The 308-nt window shown below is 40.6% G+C and overlaps 1 protein-coding gene across 1 annotated transcript in view; it reads right to left on the reverse strand.

Annotated features, from left to right (window-relative positions):
* The window catches only part of LOC111830466 (uncharacterized protein At3g43530-like), a 2042-nt gene that overhangs the window by 932 nt on the left and 802 nt on the right, over positions 1–308 (reverse strand). Inside the window, exons 3-4 of the mRNA XM_023782353.1 lie at positions 213–282; positions 11–129 (exon numbers count right to left, since the gene is read on the reverse strand). Coding sequence (XP_023638121.1) covers positions 11–129; positions 213–282 — 189 coding nt within the window. The remainder of the gene's footprint in view (positions 1–10; positions 130–212; positions 283–308) is intronic.

The raw sequence follows: 308 nt of genomic DNA on the forward strand, positions 1-308 counted from the left end.
CCAGATTCACAGGTTCCGGATTCACAGCTTCCGGATTCACATCTTCCGGATTCACATCTTCCGGATTCACATCTTCCGGATCCACATCTTCTGGATTCTCCCGGGTGGCCAAATCTTGGTTGTAAAGCTCTTCAAAACATATTGACTTCTCTTCATCAATTAACACTTGGTCCAACCATCAACAATGAGATCATCTACATCATTATAGGGACTCTCTTCATCCATGACACGACCTAAAAGACGTTTCTCACGTGATGATGGAGTCAAAATACTTTCAATATCCTATGAAAATAAAACAATATAATGTC

This window comes from Capsella rubella, unplaced genomic scaffold, assembly GCF_000375325.1.
Source record: "Capsella rubella cultivar Monte Gargano unplaced genomic scaffold, Caprub1_0 scaffold_155, whole genome shotgun sequence".
Taxonomy (NCBI): domain Eukaryota; kingdom Viridiplantae; phylum Streptophyta; class Magnoliopsida; order Brassicales; family Brassicaceae; genus Capsella; species Capsella rubella.